General features: G+C 46.2%; 1 protein-coding gene across 1 annotated transcript in view; it reads right to left on the minus strand.

Moving 5' to 3' along the window:
• LOC119397011 (PX domain-containing protein kinase-like protein) overlaps nucleotides 1–23,644 on the minus strand; it is a 104,512-nt gene that overhangs the window by 64,178 nt on the left and 16,690 nt on the right. The window contains exons 6-7 of the mRNA XM_037664428.2: nucleotides 1,152–1,226; nucleotides 563–667 (exon numbers count right to left, since the gene is read on the minus strand). Coding sequence (XP_037520356.1) covers nucleotides 563–667; nucleotides 1,152–1,226 — 180 coding nt within the window. The remainder of the gene's footprint in view (nucleotides 1–562; nucleotides 668–1,151; nucleotides 1,227–23,644) is intronic.

Raw genomic sequence — 23,644 nt, forward strand, 5'->3', positions numbered from 1 at the left:
ATGTACTCAAAAAGAACAGACTACTGATGGTGTTTTAACGGCTTTTAACGTGACACGTTGTCTAAGCAGCGAAGGCAAGAAAGAAGTCGTGCCTTCGAGTTGGTTCACACACAAAGAAGGTCACGAGGCTATGCTTTCGCTTGCATCAGCCAGGCATTGACAGCTCAGCAGCCCTGCAATATCACCTTCATGTATGCAAACAAAGTGGAATAATAGGAGTATGCAGAAAAGCTTTTCATGCGACACACTTGCCTCAGGCAGGTTGCAACATCCTAACAGATATACAAAATAAGTTCAAATAACCTCATTAGAATGTCGTAAGTGCACAGGCATCAAAACCTCATTCCTTTGAAAACCAACGTCAAGACAAACTAAAAGCTACCAAACCATTCCAGTTTGCTCAAGTCAGCTACCCATGCGTTACATTAGGTGCCCTTCAGCAACAAAGACTTGCAGATCTTCCAGTGGTTTATGAGGCACAATGATTGGCACTTGTATGCACACATTGCTGCCAGATTCAGTCACAGAGATGTACTGATGATTTTTAAAAGTTGAATGTTACCTGACACAGCTCGTCCCTGAGGGATCCCTGAGGGCAAAATTCCTGTACCAAGGCTGCCCCGCTTTCGTTGACACAGCCAAGACATAAAGGCAACACATTCGGGTGCTGTAAAAGAGGCCACAAGCGATGGTCTAACTACATACGTAGAGAAAAAACTGCTATCTGAACTGGACAAAACTGACATTTTATTTAATAGCTGTTTTAAAAAACTATAGAGAGTGGAGCAGGCATCAAATAATACACAACAAACATGCAACAGAATGAGCAGTTATGCCTCTAAATATCTTGCTAAACTCAATGTTCCTAGTGATTAAGCAAGAGCCACATGGCATTATAAAGAATACATCATCCATGCTCCAACAGCATGCATAACGTGCAGCAAAATGCCAGGGGGTGAGTTCTGAAAGTAAAACAACGCACCGTATACCTCACTATAAAAGTTTTCCTTTCTTACGTATATATATTCACATTGGTGCAACCAGCATAACGTAACAACATGACACGTACTTTATTGTTCACGGGTACACTGATCTGCTATGTAGCAGCCAGTCAGTGCAAACTTGAGTGGAAATGCAGACGTGCCACAGACCTGTATGGCAGTGAGCAACTTGAGAGCCACTTGCAAGTCCTTGACAGTGAGGTAGAAATCAGGACCCAGAGGAACCTGGAGGCGACCAACAGAAGCATCTACAATTACTGTTCGCCAGACCAAAAAGTTGGCTCTTCATTCAGGGCAAATGATGCCACTGGTAGAAGCTCTACAACCACACAAGGTGCAAGTTCTGTCATCTGTACTGAAACTACGGCCATCCTTAAGTACCCGCAGCTGGTAAGCTGCTTGATATGAAATAGCAGCAGCATGCGATCATAGTTTGCCGCTGCTTCACGCAATTACAGCCACATTCCGTAATGTGACTCCACAAGATGCTGTAGCATTTGAGGGAATCGAGAGCGCCCTCCACTTTGGCACCTTGTTCCCCAGCTAGCGCCTGTGCCGGGAACCGCCGTTAAGGGGGGACGCGGCTTTCGTATCGCGAAAAATGGCAAAAAAAAAAGTGATTTCTTGAAAATCACATTTTCAGTTTCTGTAGACCCTTTTCTATCAGATTCCAAAATACCTTCCCCGAAAACCACGTAGAAGTGCTTTGAAAAATTTGTTACGGCTGCCAAGGTGGCGAAAATTATTGCAGAAATTGCAAAAAAAACAGTGATTTTCAAAAAATCATAGCTCTGCAACGACGCCACTGGGCGCCGATAGTTTGGTCTCGTCGGAAAGAGCATTTCTCAGTCTTCAAATTCTCCGCCTCAACTGGCTCCTTCCTTCGAAAACAAGCGCACAAAAAGCAAATGTCCGAAGGTCGTTTCGAGGCCTCCGATTGGCCGCGTCCACCATGTTGCCCCAGCGCACCTCGCCATTGATCCGATGCTTGCTTCGGGAGATCGTCGGCAGCTGCTTGCACGTCGCAAGGTCCGAGGTTATAGCTGTCAAAAGTCGCGGTCTTCGTCACACGTTCGCACTCGTTCTGTGTTCACGGCTCTACGATCACGTACAACATAACTACAGTGTACTAGAATAGGGGCGGTGGGCTCAGACACATGCGCCGCCTGAGGCACCTCATGTTCCCTCCGAGTGATGGCACCACTAGCATTTCCTCTTGAAAGGTTATGCAGTTTTACAAGTTTCGCGGCTACGCTAGGTGGGCTTTGCGGGTTATTTTAGCGGACTGTGTAATTATAGACAAGTGCTTGCTATAAATACTGTCGGAATTCTGTCCAAACGCATTCGCTTTTCTCGTTAAGAAATACAAAAGAAACACACGGCCACTATGATTGAGGCACTAGCTGGAAAGATGTCGGCTGCCTCCCTGAGAGCCGCCGTTCAGTGATGCCTTGACAAGTTAATCAGCTTATAGCTTGGCGCAGCGCGATGTTTGCGCCTAGCTCGATGTTTGCGCGATGTTTACGCATAGCTCTATCAGTCATTTTCGAACGTTGCACGCGCCTTGTATGCATGCTCGACGCCTGCCAAGCGTTGGCGGTGACCGAAGTCGACGGAACTCGCCAGTCAAGTTACGAAAGACGGTGTGCTTTGCGCATAAGAAAACGCTTCACATGCACGTGAATGTGCATGTTGTCAGAAAGATAATAAAAGGCATCCGTGAAATCCGTTTTATCTGTGGAAAATTACTACCTTGAAATTTCAAACAAGCGCAATTGCAGCTGTTAAAGTAAAAATGGATACATTCGAGCAAAACTCTCTTGTGAGGGCGCACTGCTTTCTGAGGGCGCACCACATTGCTTTCTTGTGAGGGCGCATTGCTAAATCAAATTTTCAAATCTGATTTTTACTTTCTGCAATTTAATTTTTTTTATGAACAGCATTGGCGTAAAGATTACACACAAGACATCCACCAAATGCAAAAACACTCTAAGAACTGTTTAGATTCCAGAAGTATTACAAATTTCTGTTCGAAAATGGTGTGGCAGTACATAATGTCAACTTTTCTTTCAACAACAACATTTACATAACAAGAACGTATCTGCTGCAAAGGCATATCTGTAATTTTTCGAGTAGGCTTTCTGCTTCTTCCTGGGAACTCAAACAATGTTGTTCAACAAATCTCCACCTGATATACACCTTCGAGTGGGCATCGTGAGGCTGGTTGCAGAAAAACATGCCAACTTTTTCCGACACCACAGTTGTTTCTTCGCATGATGTCGAATTGCAGTAAAGTACCGGAAAACAATGGAAAACAAAATTAATCAACTTTTGTTGCTGCTGGTCATTTGGCTACCTTCTTGTCGCTTAATTCTTTTGCTCCAGGGTTTGGGAGTTTTTTTGCTAAGGTACGCGGGGTGATTCAGAAGGATCGTCGAAACAGCGTCTGCCGACAGCGTTGGTCTACCACGAGGAATGCTATCTCTTTGCCATCAATTATATGAATGTAGTCCCTGATTACATAATGCAGCTCAAAATGCAATTTGCACACTGCACACGTTTCGTCAAGCTTCTTATCCTCGCTCTGCAGGTTCCTCACCGCTGTATTCTTCTTTTTTAGTGTTGAGGGACGTTGAAAAGAGACGCCTTCGGCGCACCCTTCACACGGCTATAACCAGTTTGGCACCCACGCGCTATACAGTGATTGTGCCACTAGTAGGCATACTTGCTTAGCATACCTTAGCATGAGCACGTCGGCGGAAAACGAATACCGTGGTTGTTGATGCAAGCCACTGTACCTCTCAATAGCACCAAAAACCAATCGACTTGCCGCCTCATTTAGCACGTGTGCAGCAAGAGAGCGGCAGAAGGATAGGAGCGCGTGAAACTTCAAGGATGGATGGATGAATGGATGCTATGAGCGTCCCCTTTATGGCAGGGCGGTGACAAGTGTGCCACCAGGCTCGATAAAAAAAAAAAAAACCTTTACTCTTCTTTTTCTTAGTGTTGGCCTAGTGCCTTTACTTCACTTAAAACTATCGTACTCCGGAAAAAAAAATAACTGAAGTTTTCAGCTCCGTTCTCTGCCCTTTACGGCAGAATGTCCTTATTTTTTTTTCCAATATTTATTTTTGTCCTTTCTCTCTAATTTTCTGCCAACAATACTCTAACCGTCTCTTACTTATTTCAATCGTGGGTGTGTTCAGCTTTCCATTGTCTCTAAAACCCAAGGCGTAGGCTCGTGCCCAAACGTACACCTGGATGGATATCTCCACATTCAATCAGAACATGCTCCGCCGTTTCCTTATCTTCCCCGCAGCACGTGCATTGTTCTTCTTCTTTACTGAATCTCGCTTTATAACTACGCGTTCTAAGGCAACCCGATCTCACTTCAAACAGTACCCTTAAAATTCCCGTAAAATGCCTCCCTCCTTATTTCATTTTTGCCCTTTCGGTAGTTACTCAAAGCCGGTTTTTTCTCCATAGCTGCCGTCCAGTAAATTCTCTGCGCCACTCTGACTTTTCGCTTAACGCTCTTTGTTGACATATTGCTTACACTACCAGCCATATATTTACTATTGAGCCTCCTAATTCTTTTTCTCTACTGTGTGTCCACGCTCTTCCTATACAAATAACGGAACACCTTCTCTGCCCATCTACTCTCCTTCATATTCCTTAGCCATTCTTCGAACCTTATTTTGCTCTGAGCCCCCCTCGCCTCAAAACCTGCCCATCCCATATCGCCCTTTACAGCCTCATTTGTCGTCTTCCCGTGAGCACCCAACGCGAGGCGTCCCACAGTCCTTTGATTTATATCCATTCCCGATTGCACCTCTGCCCTCATGCACACCACTGAGTTTCCAAAAGTAAGCCCCGGAACCATTAAACCTTTCCACAGACCTCGAAGCACCTCCTACCTATTGTATCCCCACAACGCTCTGTGCTTTATTATTGCAGCATTCCTCTTTCCTTTTGCTGCCGAGGCTTTTTCCTTACCTCCATGTACCTGTCACCCTCATTTATCCATACTCCGAGGTACTTGTATTCGCTCACCCTCGGTATTTCTTGTCCCTGTATTGACACCGCCTGATCACAAGGATCATTGAATACCATCAATCCACATTTTGTTACACTAAATCCTAGTCCTAGAGCTTCCCCTTCCCTTCCGCATATATCTGCCAGCTGCTGTATATCCTCTCGACTGTCAGCAAATAAGACAATATCGTCAGCATAAAATAATCCTGGAAGCTTCTGCTAAATCACCACGCCGCCCTGTTTGTGTGACAGATTAAAACCAAAGTTGCTACCTTCTAGCGCTTTTTCCATATTCACCATGTACAGCATGAATAACAGCAGGGACAAAGGACATCCCTGTCTCAGCCCCTTGCTAATCTCAACGTTCTCTTTGCTACTCATTCCTTCCCATTCTATGCAAACTGTATTTTCTCGGTATATCTCCCTGAAAAGCTGTATACAGTCGTCGCCCATGCCCATTCCTTTCAATATCTCCCACAAAATTTCCTGATTAACGTTGTCGTACGCCCCAGTGATGTCTAGAAAAGCCATGTACAAGGGCCTATTTCCTATTTTAGATATTTCTATACACTGAGCGAGAACAAACAGGTTATCCATAGTAAAAAACAGCGGGAAAACACAAGGACGAGACAGATGAAATGGGACCAGCGCAACTGTCTCGTCCTTGCGTTTTCGTGCTGTTTTTTACTATGAATGTGTACCAACAAGCTCAAGTTCGCATGCTTCTCAATTTCATAAACAGGTTATCGTCTAACCGCCTGTCGACTCGAAATCCATTCTGGAGTTCTCCCAAAATATCGTTGTGTTCTGCCCACTTTTAAATGCGAAGCCTTAGCGAACCTCTGGCACTTTGGGCATTTCTACCTACCTACCTACCTACCTACCTACCTACCTACATGCGGGTATGTGCTTCAGGTGATAACATAGTCTCAATCGACGCAGCCACCGCGATCATACACACTGACACGGAAAGAAACAGATAATAATAGTGATTGCTGGGGTTCTACGTCTCAAAACCACGATATGATCATGAGAGACGCCGTAGTGAAGAGCTCCGGAAATTTTGACCATCTGGTATTCTTTAACGTGCACTGACATGGCACAGTACACGGGCTTCTAGCATTTCGCCCCATCAAAATGTGACCGTCGCGGCCGGGATTGAACCCGCGACCTTTGGGTCAAGAGCCGAGTACCGTAACTACTACACCACAGCGGCGGACGCAAGAAAAGTTAGGGAACTGAAGACAGAGCAGCCCTGGAAAACGCTGGGCTGCAATCCACTCGTTGCAATCCAACGTCGACCACGTGGATTACGCATAAAACCGGGGTCAATGCTTCCTACAATAACCCTGCCGAGAGGACCGTGTCCCTCATGATTACCGGTGACTTGAGCATCGATTTATGAAACCCAACAACACCTGGTTCTCAGACGGCATAAAAGACAGCACGGATATAGACAGGGCATCACAAGACCTCGGTGCCACGTCCAAGACAGGAGGCATCATAGATCATTTCTTCGCAAGAGCCATCTGAGTTTTCAACCAGCTCTACTATACCTCGCATTTCACTACACTTAGACCGTTCGTAGCCGCGATCACGAACGGATCCGATAACAAGTCCTGTCCAGCTGCTGGTGCTCCCTGACCACGGTGAAGATGACCTTATTCAAGAACTGCCAAGGACCCCTTCCATAAATGCATACAAGTTCGTGAAGCGTGCGTGCGTTCTCCGTCATAACGGATAAGTATAAGCATATAACAACTGTAACGCAACTGTAACAACTGCAACTGTGACTGTAACGTACGTGCAGTGTGGCTGCTCGTGCCACTCAGCTGTGTGTATATTTAGGGCAACTTTTCTGAATAAAGATTAGTTGCGAGTAGTGCCTGTCCTGTGCATCTGTGTTCCTTAATTGTCCTATTCGAATTCGCGCTATCGATTATTGAAGAATATAAGCACTACATATCAGGTTACTGCGTCAGGTGTTGGTAACACCGATGTTGCTGTTCGCATCGTTAAGCAACTGTAAACAACTGGTTATAGAACACATGTTCGACTCTTCAAAATATGTGTCTGCGTATATCATTTGCACATTCCGCAACATCTCGCTCAATGTGAAAAATTGCGACACAGCCACCTTCGTGCACATGCTTCGCATAACATTGATTCCCACGGTACGTGATATCTGCGGAATTTTTCTATTTTCATTTTTACTGCTTGCATCGCCAACCCGTATAGTACCGATGTAATGGTTAGTGGTCTATACAAGTGAATGATTTCCTTTTCTCCCTTGCCTTTATAGATAAGGTTTATTTTACTTTTTCGCCGACTATGCGGTATTTGCCTGTCCTTTAAGCATTTTTCTACAGCTTTCAGCAGTGCTTCTTTAGTGCTATTAGTTCGTTAATGAGGCTAACGGGAATCCCATCTAAACCCGCGGCAGTGCGCTTTGGAATTTTTCCTTCAGCCTTTTTCCAGTTGAAATTCTCCAGTACTAGCTCTTCCTCAGTTGCTCTCTCTGCCACACTTTTAATCACCGGGGAAATCCCTGGACACTCTTTTTAAACGAATCGGCTGTTACCTTTCGGATGTAACCTAGCGCTTCGTACCCGTCCAATTTATTTCCTCCTTCATCTACAATATGTTGTTGCGTTGTGACAGACTTCCTACCTAGCGCCTTTATGCGGCTCCAAAATATCCTAGGTGCAGCCTCCTTTTTGTCGTGAATCTCTGTCGCCCAGCGTTCACTTTCACCTTTAATTTTTGCCTCGACCAATTTCTGTACAATAGATTTTTTCTCTAGATATATTTCCCATATTTCGTTGACTTTGTCCTGCGGTCGCTTGTCCTTTTTTGCCCTTCTATGATTCCATGATGCTTCACGCCGCTTCCCGGATTTCCTTGACCACCAACCTTTTAGCTTCCTCTTTCCTTTCCAGCAAATAGTTTTCTTCTCTATCCTTATCTCTTTCGTCATTAGATCTAACAGCTCACTGTATTCCCAGCCCTTGCCTGGTATTTTGCCTACTTCTTCCTCGACTCTTGTGGCTATATTTATTATTTGTTTGTCATTTAAATACGAGGTGCCAGACTTTGATTCTATGCTCTCATTTCCAGTTTTATATCCCATTTGTAATGTTATTCGTTTATGATCACTACCCAAGCTTTTAATCCCTTCCTCGTCTATTCTCATTTCTCTCAGTTTGTGATAAATTCCTTCAGACATGAGACAATAATCAATACTTGACTGTTTGTTTCCGACTTCACACGTGATCTGGCCGTGACATTTAGGCCCCGTGTTAACTATCTCCAGACTATGTTGCTCGCAGAGATCTAGTAATAACTTCCCATTGGTGTCTGAATATCCGCCAAGGTCGTGTATGTGGGCATTCATGTCCCCTAGAAGGATGATTTCGGCCCCATTACCAAATTCTTTATATCCTCACTCATGCAATCCACTATCTCCTGATCCTTTTCTCTGCAGTTAATTCCCGTCCACAAGTAGGCAACCCCTAGCCACATTTTCTTTCCACCTACTGTGCCCAAAACCCAGAGGTGCTCTGAACACGTCTGTTTCACTCTAACCCATTCCTCATTCAAGAGGAGACTGCAGCAGCGCCCCTAGCGGCTCCCAGCACCGGCGACATGAGCGGCTTCAGAGCGTCACAGCGTAGCCAGCGTAGCATAGGGCAGAGAGCACACTACCCCCTTCTAGTACACTGTAATGTAACTACGTTTTAGTTTGGAGCTGCAAGCGGAAGTTCGATCAGATCATGATGGCGTGCCGCGCTCGTAGCGAAAATCGTAAGCGCACGTCTCGGATCGACCCTTTAGCGTTGACTCGTCGGATCAGCGGTTGGAGGTTCTGCTTATAAACACTTCGAACGTCGTGATGATGATAATCGCGGGACGACTCCTTGTACTCGCGACCACGCATTACGTACTTTGAAACAAACATCGGGCACCGCGGCCGGCACGTCTACTGCTCGGAGTCGTCGCTAAGCCTGACTCCGCTCACGGCGCCGGCGTGCGAGACAAACCGCATGCTTTGCGGGCAGACCGCGGCCGGCACGTCTACTGCTCGGAGTCGTCGCTAGGCCTGACTCCGCTCACGGCGCCGGCGTGCGAGACAAACCGCATGCTTTGCGGGCAGGAACGCGTTACCGGACCCGCGGCAGTGTGCTTCGCCAGCCGGCTCCTCGGAACCGTGGATGGTCATTTTACGCATCGGCAGCGGACCCCACAGCCAATCTCGTCGCGCAGCGGCCGCGCTGGCCGCGCGTCGGCGTCCCAAAATGCAAGACCAAACACGTTGCGCGACGTTTTTCGTCGCCGCACCTAGGGATTAGACAGTTATAGTTTAGCGGGCTTAGCGGAATAGCGGGTTCAAAATGTGCATGCGCTGCTGCGCAGTACGCTAAATGACCCGTAGCGTTTACCGTACGCACGCTATTAGGCAGTAGGCAGTTTTAGAATAGCGTACGCAAAGCTTCGCGGTGGCTGCGGCGCGACGAGGCGGGGAAGGGGAAACGAGTGCCGGCTGCTTCGTTGGGGCAGCAGCCGCAGCAAATTAGTTGGTGGTGGTCACAACAGCGATCTCACTCAGCTGTTCTAAGCGGTTTTTTTTTAGATGCGAAGTATCTTATGGCGGAGTTCAATCCGGTGGTGGTGATGTGCGGCGTGACCACCCTTACTGCGCAAGCGCATACCCTCTCCACACACCTCCTCTCCACTCCCCCTCACCATTCCTCCTGTCCTCTTCCCCTCCCCCTTACCCCATCTCCACTTCCCATCCCCCTCTCCCCTCCCCCTTTCCACTCTTCCTCTGAAACACGGGCTAGACATGCCGAAATTCTCTCCTGCGCAACGCCGCTATGAGCACCAGCGCATGCGCGTCCCCTCCCCCTCTCTCTCCTCTCCTACGCTGCCCCCCTCTCGCACGCCTGTCGACCGCGTTCCCCGCTCGCCCTGTGAGAATTAACATCCAGGCTAGAGGGAAGACAAGACGCGCGTAGCGTTCCTCTTCACGTTCCACGACGCGAGGTCGGTAGCATGCCCAACGAACGCCAACGGAACGCGATCGTGCAAGTGCTCCGTCTTCGCATCGCCTCATGGTCCCCTTTAGCGGGAAATGGTGTAATTTTTCTATCTCATCTATCACAGTCATGACATATGCATTCAGTTGAGTTCGTTCACGTAATCTGGTGAAATAGCCACTTAAATTTCTGTGTACGTGCCGAGCTCCTGGCATTTTTTTTCCAGGACTTTTAGCTGTGTGTCTGAAAGAATATTCCACAATGCGCGTAGCAACATTATATGGCGCTGAATGTGTCAAAAAGTGGTTGTTATATTTATGTGCGTGTAATAAATGCATCGTTTCTTATTTTAACATATTGATTTCCGTGGCATTTCTTCAGCACCTTTCTGAAAATGCTTGACAAGTATTTATTTGAAAGATCTGACAATACACATTCATGTTCTTTATGTGTACACAGGAAGTGCATGTAAAAACATACGTTGAATCTTTTTCATGATGTCTAATACATGATACTGTGCCGAAAATTAATTCAGCTTCGGATGCTTGATACTAGCGGATTCTACAAATATAGTGACGCACTCCTCGTAACTTTGTTGAAAAGGCTGCGGAATTATATATTCATCAGAAGTGGCTTGCAAATATTCTTGACAGTTCTTAGCAGGGCAATGTCATCAAATTGATATACAGTAGACTCTCATTAAACGGAACCTGGAGGGACCAGGAAGATGTGTTCCATTTAACAGGAGTTCCATTTACTGAGAGATGAACAAGGGTGCAGAATACAAGTACGAAACCAATCTTGTCAGACGCACTTGTTCCATTTAAGCAGCAGTTCCGTTTAAGAGATTTCCGTTTACTGAGAGTCTACAGTATATATAAGGCCGATCACTGGAGTGACTAATATCTCAAAGAATTAAGCTACAATTGAAGTTTTCTTTAACTCAAGATACAAAACCACGAAATGGCGGGGATCAACTGAAGCTATATATATATATATATTCATGCGTGACAATTGCTTACCCGGTTTTTTTCGAGGCGGCCAGGTCAAGTGACAACAACGTTTTTATATTTACACAAGTATACTATAGTAGCACGCAAAACCACGGCTGCTGTAGGACAGTCAAGTACGTACCTTTGTAGGAGCGAGCACGGGTGCCTTTGTAGAAAATATATATAGAAAAATAAACAGTAATAGATGACAGAACCACATGACTGAGACTGCCAGAAGACAATCACGTTGGTGTGCAACGAAGATTCGCCAATGTCTGTACAGCGGCTAACGTCAAAGGAGCAATACGGAAGGTTTTATGGTCTGCACAGACTGGAAGTAGACATGGGAAGCCGAAATTGGGGATCACAAGCTGGAGGCATAACGAAACAATAATAAAAAAATCAGAAAACAGAGACGAGTATAAGAAGCATACCCCCCCCCCCTTTTTTTTGTTGTTAACCGTAAAGCTGCCAAAAGCGACCCACCTTAACTTTGTCCCTGTGAGTCACTCGCAATGTGTGTGTTGGCTGCCACGTATATTTGTTTGAAATAAAATCTCGTCGTCGCCCACCGGCCGTTTTTCTGCACTTTTTTTGTCTCCGCATGTTTTGCTGAGGTAAGTTTGAGCCTGTGCCCTGTACCGCTAATGACCACAGACAACCCAACTCTCTGAATAAAAGGGATACACGTGCTTTTCACGGCAACCAACCTAGGTACTGTCACAAATTAGCGCTTAATAAAGCACGCACGCGGCCGCTTTCAAACGGCTACGCGAAAGAAAGGCGTGAGCCGCTCGCCGAAAAAGCGCGAACGACGAAAAAAACAAGCATCAAAAGACGCCCGGCGCGCCGCATCCTCCTCACCCACTGGAGCCAGACGCAGACAATGCAATCAAACGCCCGGCAAAACCTGGATGTTTCTAGAAGGAAGGGGGGACGCATTACGGAGCGACGCCGCCGCGAGTAGAACCGGCGAGAGAATTCTCGAACTATCCTTAGCCTTGGCTGTACTGCACGCCGAAGAACCCTCCCGACGCTTCTAGAAACCGGGGGAGAAGGGATAAAAGCGTGCAGACGACGACGAGTAGACGGTCAGACAGTGAAGAAGTCAGTCGAGACAGGAGAGAGTCCGTCGGCCCGGTTATCGTGAAGCTATGCTGAGTAGAGCACTGCACGGGCCGATTTTTCCGGCCCGGCCCGGAAACGCCAAGCTCCGGCCCGCCCGCCCGAGCCCGGCCCGGTGTTCTTAAATGTGGCCCGTACCCGGCCCGGGCCCGAAAGGTTTGGGCCCGGCCCGGCCCGTTTCAGCTAGTTATGCCTTGAGAATAAAGGAGTCACTGTCCAAGCTTCGGTTATTGTGAAGATACCTGCCGCACACAAGATATTTTTTTCTAGAGATTGTTCTAGGAATTTCTTTCAGTGCCACGACTTTCACTGGTTAATTACACCTGTAACACTCTTAAGCAATAATTGCAGGGCAATATAAAACCTAATTGGAGTCGTAGCTGGCTGTTTCATGTACGCACGCAGTGCTAACCGCGCAATCTTATTTTTGCATTTCAAAGAACGACTACAAAATATAGTACCTCCATAAAGTGAAAAAAAAAAAAAAACATGGCAAACATTTTTAGTTTGAGTCTAGATCATTTGCATGCGAGGTAGGGCTGTTGAGTGAGAGTAGCAAGTCTCCTGCAAACTTCATCCATTGCACAATGCAATGAAAAAAAAAAAAAAAAAACGTGCTTGAGCTGCTTCTGGCAGGAATACACCAGGCTGGGCAGCGTTACATAAATTAAAGCTGTCATGTTGACTCCTCGACAGGCAACTGCACCCGACGTACTCTACGTTTTCGTGTTCAAAACAAGATGGTTCTTTGTCCCACCCTTCTTCCCCGAGTCACCGCCACCGCAGTGACATAGATCTGTCAAAGCGAGGCACACTCGTTGGCGAGCGAGTACCGTCCTCGCTGTTCCCTGAAGATGGCTGTCTCGTCGTCTTCGTGTGACCGCCTTCGATCTTTGAAAATGTAACGCCTTAAGGGGGGACGTGGGTCCTAAAATTTTTTCTTTATTTTTGAGTCAATATGAACTAAACTTCACTGTCTTGACCAGTCTTTTATGCTGATTTCAAATATGTAATTAGTTTTTTAATAGCTGCACTAGTTCAAAAGATCTCGAGGTCCGAAAAAGTAATTAGTGCCTGCTTCTTACGGGGCTTTTAGGCAATTTCGACCTACTAAAACCAATATGTAAGTGCATGGGCCCAATGCCCAGATCATGCTGTAGGGGGTGATGCTATTTTTATTCCCTTGAGAGCACTGTGAAGGTCAGAAAACAGATGAACACTCACTGGTGGTTATTTTTTCTGATTCACTCTCATTAGTATCTTTAATTAAAATTTGTAAAATGGTGCTAGAGTAATGCAAATAGCATCACCCCCCAGATCGTTTCAATACGATTAAAATGATACCAAATTTGTGATTTTTACTCAGCAACAACATGGAAAAAACCCCGTAAGGCTGAGTGCGTTGAGCAAAAATATCAAACTGAGAAAAACACGTTTGAAGTTTCAGACAACTGTAACTTTTGTGGAAGTGCAGCCACAGCACTAGTGGTTATATCATTTGATAGGTTTCTTCTTCACGAGAACAGCCATACCAAATATGTGACCATGACCTGCCAATGTACTGGCAAAATCTCCTTATAAAGCCACATAGTGCACCCAGTACCAGAGTGATAAACTCCACCTTTAGCAATTCATAGGCCTGTACCAATTCCTTGCAAGCTAAAGAAATACAAAATTTGTCTATGAATGTGGCTTTGCAACAGGCAAATAAAATAGACAGAGAAATTAAGTCTAAAAAGCACGTGGGTTATTTATTAAACCAAAAATCAGTTATTATTGTCCAGCAATAGCACTTGGCTCAACAGTAGGCAAGGGCTGTACTCGGGGTCCCCTGCTGGTTTGTGTAATTTTGAAAGTCTGTGCTTGGTGTCACTACTGTATAAGTGCTCCTTTTGCAACTTCCGATGTCAGTTTTTAACCTTCTCAAGGCTGTGGAGCACAAATAAATTTCCCAAAGTGTAACACGGCGTCTCTGCAATTTGGGTGTTGCTCTGTCAGGTCGTGGTTGAAGCGACTACCATTGCACCCTTGTCGACAGTATTTGTGGCCCTAATTTAATGCATTTCACTTCAAATGACATTAATTATCTTAGCACCACTACCACCAGCTACCTTCTACGAGAAACGCTTCTCGCACGAGTCGCACCTATGATAATGAAGCACAGGCTTTGAAAGCAGCCTATACCCTCTGCCTTGAAAAAGGTCACTGCTTGAGCCGAACTCGAAGCACAAGCCCAAAGAACGTTTTTATCACGCATAAGTCCACGCGGATAAATTCTGTGCCATTTTCCTTGCCGCCGTTCACCAACATCCAACGGCTTGAACTTCCGCTGCTTCGTTGCGCGCTGCGATGCCAAGCACTCCTCCCGTCGCCGTATTTCCCGCGCACTCGGCAGTCCCGCATAGTATGCCATACGAACGCGGTTTCGAATGCCACTGAAGCGTTGCCTAATGATCCGATGGCTGCAGCTTGACCAAGGGGAACCGGGCAGTTCTCGTAGACTCGACGCTCCGGTAGCGACAAGTAGTTTCGGCATCGCGCCCTCGTACGCTTCGCGCGTCTTCTTTACTCGAGAATTTCCGGATGTGCCAGCACAAAATAAGGTAACTGTGTGTCAGCGGGCCGCACGAACGCGAGCGTAAGCAGAGGAAGATGACACTTGTAACAACACACGAGCACACGACACCGGCAACACGGCAGCCGTGAGCGCAAAACAAAAATACAAAAACAAAATGGCCGCCTCGGGTTGCGCCAGCCAATGGGAGGCGCGAGAGAAGGGGCTCGCCTCGCGCGCGCGCGCTCTGGCCAATGAGCGTTCTACAACCACCCTTCGGAAAAGCGCCGATAGCGGCCGTTCTGTTGCGCACGAGACCAACGCCTCCTCTAGAAACATGCCTGCGGCGTCGCTGGCTATCCCATTGTAGCCGTCCTGCCTTGAGTTGTAGTCGCTTGTCGAGAGATGGCGCCACGTTCTCCCCTATTGTTTTCAATGGGGCTGACGTTGTGTGACGTCGAGGGGTGTAATGTGCGCATGCGCAAATGTGTGTTGCAAGCGGCCACCGCCAGGATCGCCAGCTACTGCCCTCATTAGAAACGGTGAAGGAGGGAAAGGGTAGGGCAGGAGGTTTTTGGCTCACGCGGCAGGCATCTGTCTAGAGGAGGCGTTGACGAGACTAAAAAGCCACCTAAACATCGCCCAATGTTAGCGATGTAAGCATGTTTCATGTTGGCTACCTTGTGCTGCCGAGCAAAACTAGCGCCTTAATGTACCCAGAAATTCCCTAGTCAAGTTGACGAGAGCAACGAGGGCCAAGTTGAAACTTGAAGTTAGAGGCACTTGATGGAGTGTGTGCTTTAAATATTTTGTGTATCTGTGTCATACTTTGTTGTGTTACCTCGTGAGTGTTCACTTAGAAGTGACTGAGTGACTACCAGCAGCCTCAATTACGACGTCATCGACTCTGCTGTCAACTCAGAGCACTCCAGAATGAGGGATTTGCCTTGTTAAGCTTCACCGCTGCACAGTGGCGTTATGCGAAGAAAACTAAACGTCACGCTGTGAATCTCTAGCCTTTCGTGGCCGAGAAGGGTTCGCTGCCGCAAAGTGGTTGATAAAACATTTACGCTTTCGAAGCAACTTAAAGGAATCAGTCATCTCATGAGTCAGTCCGAGACGTGTGAATATTAAAGCTTACAGGCATATTTTCGGTTTGTGATAATGGATATATCGAATTATTTCGCGATCCCCTTCGAATACGATGTGTCCGACGGTCGTCAAGTGAGGTGAAACTTGAGGCACTCGAGAGCGTACGTTGCGTTAAATGTCTGTGTATGCCCTGCTTTATATAAGTTACCTCGTGAGTGTTCGCTTGAATTTATAGATTGTTAAGACTATCAGCAGCGCTAAGAAATCCATCATCTGCGCATTTATTATTTGACCTGAAATGTAGCAGCTGGCGTTTGAAGTAGACATCCGTAGCGGCGCCTCGTCGCAATTGTGCAGCAAGTTCACTATGCCATTACGCTTCAGGCCACCTGATTCATTGGTATCTTGTAATAATCTCTGTTGGCATAATTAAGTTTCTCCATGACACTATTCCAAGCTATTCCAAGAAGTGGCTTGGTCTGTTCTCTAATGTAGAGGTTTGCTGCTAATTCGCTTGCGTGGCAGGTAGAATTGAAGAAACTTTTTGCTATGCACTTGCGCATTTATTAGACGTTTGGGTGCTCGTACGGTGACTGGAGACTGCGTGGGCGCCTTTTTTGTAATTAAAGAAGACAAAGCATCAGGTAACGTATGTGGCAGTTACGATTTCTCTGCTAGTGGGCTTCGCTGCACAACAAATCGTCGATGCACAGTATATGCTTTGTGGCATAACACAGCTGCAATGCCGTAAAGCTAGTGAATCTGTCAGTAGCACGTATATATAATGTAAATATATAGTGCATTGAATCCAAGGGGCAGTGCAAGCATGGCGTAAACAAGCAGGGTACGAGTCAATATATGGGCGGCTTGCGCAGCACAGATTTCTTTGTGCTCCACAATGAAGGAATTGCTTTGTAAGTTTTACCGCTACGCAGGGATGTAATGCGACGAAAACTAAATGCCACGCCGTGAAGCTTGCTACCTGTGGCAGCAATTAGTTGCCAGAAAGATGTATCGCCAGGTTGCTTCAGTGGCGCAAAGTGTTGTCTCGTCCGATACGTACACGTTTCACACGAGCAGGTTGATGAAAAATAAGTAATGGGAAAACTTAAACGGCTTCACAGCAGCTTTAGAACGAACAAATGTCTCGAGGGACAGTATGAGACACATGAATATTTGTTGATATATACTGAGTATGTGCAGCACAATGAAACGAAGATAGGAGACGACACATAAATGACATAGACTGGCTCTGTCGCTTATGTGTCTCCTTTTGTCTTCGTTTCATTGAGCTGCACACACTCAGTATATATCAAGACATGTACCAACTATATTTAAGCTTCAGACAGGCATTTTATGCATTTTTAATTACGGGTATATCGAACTATTTAGCGATGCCCTTTGATTCCGATGTATGCGAGTTTTACTGTATATACACTTAGCCGACAGTGGCACGTAACACATTGGTCGGTTCAGCGAAGCATTATGTGGTGAGGAGCATTGATTTTTCCTGGCGTAAACAAATACTTTTTTTTCATATGATATTTAGGAGATGTTGGTGCTTCTGTATAGCACCGGTTACTCCTTTTCACTGATGATAGGATATGTTAAAAGAACAGCAATGAAAAAAAATATTTCATAAAGAACAGCTAGGCAAAAAAAGTTATTCACAATGGTGTTTCATATATCGGCTTGATACCGCACGCATGCGATGGGACCCATGCATGCATATGCGACATATATCGGTTGAGGATGGCCTAGATCCATCACCACGATGTGTTGTAGGCACCTGGAACTACACTGATCTGATGAGAAAATAAGCAAGCATCGCTGCGCCTAGTACACACATATACTGTGCTCCAAGTAGGGAGGCCGGCTTCGGCGTGACGCTTGTTCGTGTGGTGGCTCGATCGCCACAAGCATTTGTTTAAAACAAGCAATAATATAGATTATTCTGTGACTATCACGGAATATTGGAGGTAAACGTTTTTCTAAGGCACCTTTTGGGAAAAGCTGGCTTTTATGGGACCACAAAATAAGGCCCAAACAGCAGCTCATATGAATATATAGCACGCTAGCTGTTCCGATCATGTCTCAAACTTCGTCGTCCAAAAAGAACCAGCTTCGTAAACTAATGCGCTTGATACGCCAGCAAGGTTAACACAAAAATGAAACCTAATGCACGGTGCGGCTATGCCTGCGCAGTGATCTCACTGAGCTGAAACAAAACTGATTCCCCCTCCTTGCGAACTGCGTGCCCCTTAGTCAAAAAGTGGCCCTTCTCAAAGAAAGCAGCAAGTATGCACCTTAATTCGTGCGTCCATTAAATCGAGCCACCTGCATTTCCATGGTTAAATCGCATGATCAACGTCTCCCACGCACGTAGAGCCACGGGACTAGGCTAGGTACATCTCGCTTGGAATTTCCTAGGGACAGACCAAAAAGTGGTCTGGCAACGCGGGCATGTTTTGGTGGCTTTTTAGTCGCTCCCTTCTGGGCACAGCGACGCCATTTTGAAACGCCGCAAAATGTACACAAAGAAAACAGCTTCAAAACAAGCCAAAGATGGCGGCAATCAGCTAGCTGCTGCGCCCGCGGCGCGCGCGGGAAGTTTGAACAAATTTTGCCTGTTGAGATGCATTTTGCGGCTCCCGTGGCGTCTTAAAAATAAGTTTTAACCCATTTCCCGGGCGAAATCGGCGATAACATTTTGAGGGCAGCTGCTTAGGGGTGCAAACATGCCTAAAATGCGTTTTTCTCAAAACTGATTTTCTGTCCATTTTTTACTATTCTAAGACCCGCGTCCCCCCTTAAAGCAATACCGGACTAAGGGCTTCCAAAACCACTGTCTATTAGAGCGCCGGAGTGAACCAGCCTGCGGCCTCTTTAGCGCTCCCCATCGAACGCAACGTGTCGGGTGTCCGCAGCGTTATCCCCCGCAGGTACCGGAATGTTTCCCTAGATACAAACGCGCACATCTTATACACACTAATCTAGGCAGTTTACCGTTGCTTTCCTTGCACGGTACCCAAGAACGTCTTTCACTCACTATAATGATGGAAACTTATATTAGACATTTCTTGAAATTACGTGTAGCATACAGATGGAGCAAAATTGTAGGTGTCTTGTACTGTGCAATTTCTGTGCACGCCAATGCACTCCCTGCAGGTGGTTTAAGTTACCCGGAGCCCTCAACGACGGCGTCTCATATAGCCTGGGTTGCTTCGCGAAGTTAAACCCCACAAAACTACAAAAACAAAGCCAAACAACTTACACACGCAATTATACAGATACGTGTGAGACCCGGGCCTAATACGGGCCTGGCTCAGGCCCGACCCGAGACCGAAGATCACGGGCCCGAGCCCGGCCCGGGCCCGATCCAACAACCCCTTACCCAGCCCGGCCCGCGGGCCGGGCCGGCCCGGGCCCGTGCAGTGCTCTGATGCTGAGTGTGGCTCCATTAGCCAAAGAAGACATGGTTATGATGGTGTGCGGTCAGTCGATCGTCGATCTGGAAGAATCCGATGACGACACCGTGTGAGCCGTGACAAGTCACGATGACGGTTGAGCTACGACGATCAACGCTGGAGCTGGCGTGAGTGTTTCCTTGAAGAGAAGCATTCGATTACCGTCCAAATTTTGTGGACTGGATACGCCATTGTATATTCAAGACTTTGACTGTCCTTGAATAGTTATAATGCATGTGATTGCATTTGTAGCGTGTGATCTGTATGTTTAGCTCCCGTTGTGTAAACACCATATGAGTTATATTGTGAAGTTGTAACTGGTACCAGCCGAGTGTGCATGTGTTTGTGTTATTTGTATTGCCTTAAGGGGGGACATGGGTTGTGGAGACCAAAAAATCATCAAAGAAAAAAGTGTTTTTTAAATTATATTATTGACATCTACAGCTATTATTTCGCATGTAAAGCCTAAGAGAAGTCTTATAAGATCAGTATTTCATCTGCAGTTTAGATCTGTGCAACGAGTACGAGCTGAACGTTAAATGTTTTTGGGTCATTTATTTAGCTTGTCGGAGTGATATCTCATGATCTAGAACAGCTAGAGCGGTAATTACTTTTTTAACATAAAGCCCAAGCTGTGTATCACAAAGTGCTGAGAGCAGAATTCTAATTTTCTGCTCATAGATTTTTTAAAATTGATTTTGTTTTTTCTTTACGGTAGTCATGGTACAAACATTGAATTTCGATCATCTGCAGAATAACTAGTTATGATCCGATCTGAAAACTGTTTGCAGCGTTGCACTTATTGCATGTAGTAGTATCTAGCTATCTGATAATATTCACTTTCTGCTGAACGGCTTTTCTCCTATTGTCTCCGGAAACAATAGAGAGGCAGCTTTGTGTATCTCATAAACCAGTTTGCCTACAAGAAAAATTATTGTATATTTGAAATCAGCATGAAAAACCAAACAAGTCTATTTAATTTCATCAGGTTTGGACATAAGATACAGAAAATATCTCCACACACCATGTCCCCCCTTAACTGAGAATATATCCCGTTTTCGTTTGTGTTATTGACTCTCGGCTCTGACTCGGTCTTTGGACCACAACCGGCGTTCGCCGGCACACCGAAGGACCAACTCTAAATTGTCCACGCTTTCGTGGTGCGTTTCAAGGGGCCGATACGTCCGCCCTTGGAATCCCCCCGGCGATTGCCATCCCCATTAATGGGATCAGTGACAGTACTACATGGCATCGTGGGGCAATGTACGCCACCGCAACGCGACAGCGTTCGTAAACTATCGGAACCGATGACAAAGGTGCCGCAGGCTGAAAGGTACGTGGGAACTAAAAAAAAAGAAACGAGGGATAAGAGAAAACGGGAAGGTGGTGTCACGGCTGCTGGATTTCAACAACGTTTGCAACAAGCCCCCGTTGGCAGCTAGCAGGGATGAGCCCTGAATTTATAATAAATAAAATAACTTCTCACATTTTGTCCAGATTTTATGTTCACTGTTGAATTCGTTGCATTATCACGAAAACGGCATAACGGGAAGAGACAGAAATACTGAAAAGCGCAGGAATGCAAGCAGTTGTGTTCGTGTGTTTTTCAGCCTTTTGATCACTCTTTCCGTCTGACCGCTTTCATATTAATTAATCCGTAACAGCTCGCGCAATTGTCCGTACTGAAGATGCAGTCACTGAAATTTCAAAGTGACTCGAATCTCCTATGAGATGGTCGCACATATGATAAGCAATATTTCATGGCAGTTGCATACAATACCGTACCGTATGTGTACTTATAAACATCTTTGGAGGAAGGAAGAAGTTTATCTTATTTTGTGTAAAAGAAACAGCGGCTTCTGCAGTTTCTGAGATCACTTTTGAAGGTGCAGCGCCTCCAGGTTGGTTAGTTGTGGTCTTCTAGGATACCAGAAAAATATGCCCACGCGATTACTTCCGCAAAAAGCGATCGGTGCGCGAAGATGCATCTTTGGCAAGGCAAAAACAAAATTCCCAAGTGCTGCAAGAATGTACAAGGAATATCGGTAATTAACTGATGTGTACACGCTAGATAAATTTTAAAAGAAGATTTCGGGCGTCACATGAAGACGCACGCGCTCAAGCATAACTGCCACCAGCGCGCCGCGCATGTGATCCCGAGGGCATCCACGAAACCCGTCCCCGTCCGGTGGCGCCGCGGCGGTGGTCCGGGAAACTAGGCCCGTCACGCCGGTTTCGGAGCACGCGGCAGGCCGTACCCGTGCGCTTTTTATCCAGCGGCCGTGCTGAAACTGCCTAGTTTTAGAATAGCGTACGCTAAGTTAGCGTTTGCGGCCCGCTATTTTCGTCACTTAACGGGAGCCCGCAAGCGGTTAGCGTACGACGCATGCGCAGTTGCGCGAAAAGCCAACGCAAAGCTTTGCCAACGCTATTCTAAAACTGCCTAAGCGTTACCGTGTTTGCGTGGTTAACATAGTGTACGTAAAACATGGCGGTGGTTTTGGACGCCCGCTTCAAACTGAATTTAGCGTTGATGTGGACGGATTCACTTTTTTCGCAGCAAGCGACTGTGCAGAATGGCTTCGATTGCCTTCAGGTAGCTTCGACGCCCGAGTATTACGGACAACTTAAGGTAGTTTTAAATGCGAAGCATTTCTTAGCAAACTTCTGCGACTTTGAGCGTATCTATCTATCTATCTAGCTCCCTACGACTTTGTGCTCTCTTGCTCGTTTCGTTAATCGAATGTACACCAAAATTGGTATGACATAACATGACTGTATGACGAACATGAATGACGAGTCATAACATGAAAATCATGACATGCATGTCATGAACGACATGATATACATGCCACAGTCTTGGTGCTCTTACGGCCGTTTCGTTAATTTGATATATACCAAAACTGATACGGCGTGACAAGAGTGTATGACAAACATAACTGACAGGTCCTCACGTGCAAATCATGACACGCACGCCATGTACACCATGATATACATGCCACGCTCATGGTGCGCTCGCGGCCGTTTCGCTAGCTTGATATATACCAACATTGGTACTGCGCGACGTTACTGTGAAACAAACATAAATAACATGACTTATGTTCCACGCTCATAGTGCGCTGGCGGCCGTTTCGCTAGCTTGATATATACCAAAATTGGTATCTTGCGACATGACTGTATGACGAACATAAATAGCATGAGTTAACATGAAAACCATGACACGCATGTCATGTACAGCATGACTTACGTGCCCCGCTCACGGTGCGCTGGCAGCCGTTTCGCTAGCTTGATCTACCCCAGAATCGGTATTGCGTGACGTGACTGTGTGACGAACATAAATAACACGACTTAACATGAAAATCATGACAAGCATGTCATGTACAGCATGACATATGTGCCGCGCTCAAGGTGCTCTGGCGGCCGTTTCGCTAGCTTGACCTACCCCGAAATCAGTATTGCGCGATGTGACTGTGTGACGAACATAAATAACATGACTTAACATGAAAATCATAACAAGCATGTCATGTACAGCATGACTTACATGCCGAACTCAAGGTGCGCTGGCGGCCGTTTCGCTAGCTTGATATACACCAAAATTGGTATCTTGCGACATGACTGTGTGACGAACATAAATAACACTAGCTAATATGAAAATCATGACACGCATGTCATGTAAAGCATGACTTACGTGCCACGATCATGGTGCGCTGGAGGATGTTTCGCTAGCTTGATCTACCCCAAAATTTGTATGGCGCGACGTTACTGTGTAACAGACATAAATAACACGAGTTAACATGAAAATCATGACACACATGTCATGTGCAGAATGACTTACGTGCCACGCTCATGGTGCACTGGTGGCCGTTTCGCTAGCTTGATCTATCCCAAAATTGCTATTGCGCGACGTGACTGTGCGATGAACAAAATAACACAAGTTAACATGAAAATCATAACAAGCATGTCATGTACAGCATGACTTACGTGCTGCGCTCATGGTGCGCTGGCGGCCGTTTAGCTAGCTTGGTCTACCCCGAATTTGGTATTGCGCGACGTTACTGTGTAACGAACATAAATAACATGAGTGGCACGCATTTTCCTCAATAACAGACAAGACGATGTATGCAGCTCTTTGCTGGCTGCTTCGCATTACATCGATTCCCACAATGCGTGGGATCTGGCAGCTTTTTTGAGATCGCTTCCTATTTCGAATGTCCCTAGGCCTAACTAGGAGATCGGTGTAAACAAATCTGCAACTTAAAAATTTTCGCTTTTAGTGCGTGGTTCATATTTATTTGCTTTTATTGTTGCTAAAAAAAAGTAGTAATACTGCTGCGTGCGGGGA

The sequence above is a fragment of the Rhipicephalus sanguineus genome, chromosome 6, assembly GCF_013339695.2.
Source record: "Rhipicephalus sanguineus isolate Rsan-2018 chromosome 6, BIME_Rsan_1.4, whole genome shotgun sequence".
In the NCBI taxonomy this organism is placed as follows: Eukaryota; Metazoa; Arthropoda; class Arachnida; order Ixodida; family Ixodidae; genus Rhipicephalus; species Rhipicephalus sanguineus.